This window comes from Galeopterus variegatus, unplaced genomic scaffold (assembly GCF_000696425.1).
Source record: "Galeopterus variegatus unplaced genomic scaffold, G_variegatus-3.0.2 Scaffold896, whole genome shotgun sequence".
NCBI lineage: Eukaryota > Metazoa > Chordata > Mammalia > Dermoptera > Cynocephalidae > Galeopterus > Galeopterus variegatus.
In genome coordinates this window covers 186,785-190,353 of record NW_007727007.1, presented here as the reverse complement: position 1 = coordinate 190,353, position 3,569 = coordinate 186,785, and the positions used below count along the sequence as shown (strand labels likewise).

At 34.4% G+C, this 3,569-nt stretch overlaps 1 protein-coding gene across 1 annotated transcript in view; it reads left to right on the top strand.

Annotated features, from left to right (window-relative positions):
* IZUMO3 (IZUMO family member 3) overlaps positions 1-1,350 on the top strand; it is a 3,211-nt gene extending 1,861 nt beyond the window's left edge. The window contains exons 5-7 of the mRNA XM_008573272.1: positions 293-373; positions 791-881; positions 1,161-1,350. Of these exons, the coding sequence (XP_008571494.1) occupies positions 293-373; positions 791-881; positions 1,161-1,350 (362 nt within the window). The remainder of the gene's footprint in view (positions 1-292; positions 374-790; positions 882-1,160) is intronic.
* The last annotated feature ends 2,219 nt before the right edge of the window (positions 1,351-3,569 follow it).

Sequence of the window (3,569 nt, the reverse complement as noted above, 5' to 3'; positions counted from 1 at the left end):
TCTAGCTTATGAAATCCCAGACACCCACAGATTTTGCAGGTGCTCAGATGTCTCCTAGGGTATGGTTAACAACTCATCACCCCAGTATAAGCTGAAGTATCTTTTCCCTCCAAATCTGACTTAAATTACAGATTTTGACCCATCAAGAAACAATTGCTAGGGGAAGAAAGAATTCACAACAATGCAAACTTAAGAATCCTGGGAATGCCTGAGATCCAATCCATACTTGACATCTGAGCTAAAGAACTCCTGTAGCATGCCCCCTTCCAATTACCTGTCTTGTCTTTATCAGTTGTGACTGAAGGGCCTGTCCTTGATTGCTGGACCTGTCTTCGCATCAATGCCCAGTGTTTCAGAGGAGAATATTGTGGAGGTAACAGAGATTGTGATGTGGCGGTTTGAAAGGCCAGGGATCAAAACAATTGGTTGTTCGCTGATTTATTTTAAACATATATGTTGAGACACTTCTATGCAGGTCATAATAGGGTTACAAAATAAAACATCAGCAAAATTTGTACCAGTATGAATAACTTGGCACTGGGCCAATTGAAGGACCGGGAAATGAAAAGGCTGGACTATGGATGGACTACAGATTAGGCTAGGGACAGGAAGGGCAAACATTTTGTACAACCCAGCTGTCTAACAGTAATAAAGGCCAGAATAACCAGTGATGAGGTAGTGGATAGGACAAATTGTTTGAGGTAGAGTCTTCTATTCCAGATAACGGTCCTAAGTTACTATTTTCCTTCTTCAAAACTCACCTTCTTTTTTTTCTCTTCTCTCCTTCCAGACAAGGATTCAAAAAAGGCTGAGAATCAAGAGATTGCGCTATTTCTGACATTGCTGGCAGAAGCTGTAATATTGGGAAGTGCTGTGTTACTGTGAGTTTTCCTCCTCCAAATAAACACTGGGTCAGGCATTTCTGTGGCAAAGAGACCACCTAGATTTCCTCCTCCCCCCAATGGAAATAAGGGGAAAAAATTCATTTCAAAATTTGGGATATGCCTTTAGGAGTGAAATGGATGGAAGTTCCAAGGGATAATAATTGGAACTTAAGAAAATGGAGGCAAGGTATTCAAGAAAGGAGAAAACAGATAATTGTTTTAGAGAGTAGGCTTATTGATATTGAAGTTGGGATTACGTTCTTTTCTCTACTCTAGATTCCATATTTGTATATCCCATCGGAGGAAAATGAAGGCAATACGAATGTCACTAAAGAAATATTTGGAGAAGAAACTTGAAGAATTGATGGGGATAATAGATGAGAACGAGGAGAAAAAACATTTTGGACACAGAAAATATAGACATAGACACAGACATGTGGTCTTCCACAATTCTCCTAAGTACTGACTCAGAAGAGAAAACTGGAAATTCAACTCTTTTGTGGTCACAAAGTCCTAGTAATTTAAAACCGAAATAGAACTTGGAGTTTCTCTAGTGAAGATACTTTTTGATATCCTGAGGCAGTGGAAGCCATAAGTGGGCAAATGATTTTCCAGAGTTGTATGGAAAGTAATGCCGGTATGTTGCAATGTACATAAAAGATGATATGCTGCATGATAATAAAGATTTCATTGTTACTAACTCTCATTAATGTCTGTAATCAGGACACTCTTATCTTTCTAAGGCTGCTTTTTATTTCTATCTCTGTTTTGTAACTGTTTCCTTATTTATCATTAGATTTAATGTGGGCAATTTAATCTTCATCATAACACACACACACACACACACATTCCTTATTTATCATTAGATTTAATGTGGGCAATTTAATCTTCATCATAACACACACACACATACACACACACACACATGCACACACACACGCACACACACAGAGTCCAAAATATTAGTTCTGAGTAGCTGAGCTGTACTCCAATCATTACCTCCCAAATCTACATTCCAAGACCAAGTTGGATACTAATTTTTTTATTTTTTAGTTTTTTCCATTTGACACTTTTTTTATATGTCTAGAACCCTAATTAGTGCTTTATATTTATTATCTAATTAAATTTGTACAACAACCTTTTGAATAATATTACTATTATTACTCCATTTTAGAAAAGAGGAAACAGGAATATCTCTAACTCAAGGTCATATGGCTACTAATGTAGGCTATGACAAACTCCACTGGTCACTGACTGGTGCTCCTCCAAACTATCTGAATAGTATTGACAGCTACAGGCATATAGTTATGATAGATTTATAGACAGATGATAAATGTGGGTTTATTGTCTTAACATACTCTTGATTATGCAACTAGTATGTGGCAAAGCCTGGAATAAATCTTAGGTCTGATTAATTCTAAAATTCGTGAACTTTTCACTCTAGTTTGTTTCCTGTTACTCTGGAAACTTATTTCAGAAGTTTAAACACCACACAGTTTAGAAGCAGGTAATAGTTTCAGGAGTCCTGCTTCAGTGGTGGGTAGAGGTGTTTACAAACCTTTCACACACAGTAGATCTCTGAATGCTTGTTTATTGTTGCTGTTATATTAATGAGATGGAGAATGAATGGGAATGTACTTGGGGAGGACTTGAATACTGATATCTCTCAGATGCTAAATTTGAAATTCATGTTAAAAAATTTCCAGATAAGAGTATTGTTGGGCATCTATTGTTTCACAATAGTTCAAGGTTCATCTTCCCCCAAATCTTACTGAGAAATATTAACTTCATTCCTGGTCTTAATTAAATTATTGTCTTTATATTATTTAAAATTATTATATAGTTAAAATTATATAATTATATAAACATACTTGCTAGATTTCATTTTCTTAAGTTCTTTTGTTTTAGTGCAGCTTTTTATTTTTTTTTTTATTTATTTTTTTGCAGCTTTTTATTTTTTAATACGCATGTTTTATTGTATATATTTGAGGTGTACAACATGATGTTTTGATGTACATTCAATACTAAAATGATTACTATAGTCAAGCCAGTTAACGCATAGCCTTGTTGTACCCTTCTCTCTCATCTGCTACTCTACTTTCATCATTTTATTCTAGGAAATCTTGGTTAATAATTTAGGATATATCTTTTATTATTTGTACCCAAGTCTAAATGCTTATAAGTAAATAGGTACACACAAACACACACACACAAACACACAAGTACATTTGCAGATGAATTTTTCCACAGTTAAAAAGTCATGCAAACTTTTCAGCAGGTTGATTTTCACATTTATTCACATTTAAATACATTGTGGAAATTGTGTTAAGTGACGTATGTCTAATTCACTCTTCTTGATGTTTATATACAACACCATGTTGTAGGGGCTCCATAATTATTCTAGCATTTCTCTGTTGATGGAAAACCTCTTCATTTACTTTTTTAAAAAATATACTATGATTTATGATGCAATAAACATCTTCATACATATATCTCTATTTACTGATACTTTTATTTATAAGAGATAGTGTTGCAGAATTGGGACATCAAAAGTTAAAGTTATATGTATTATGAAATGTAACGAATGTGACAGAAATGCTGTAATAATTTGCATATATACTAGTAATAACCAATTGTTCATGTTTGCCATGTCTCCACCAGCAATAGGTTTTATAGCTCTTTTAA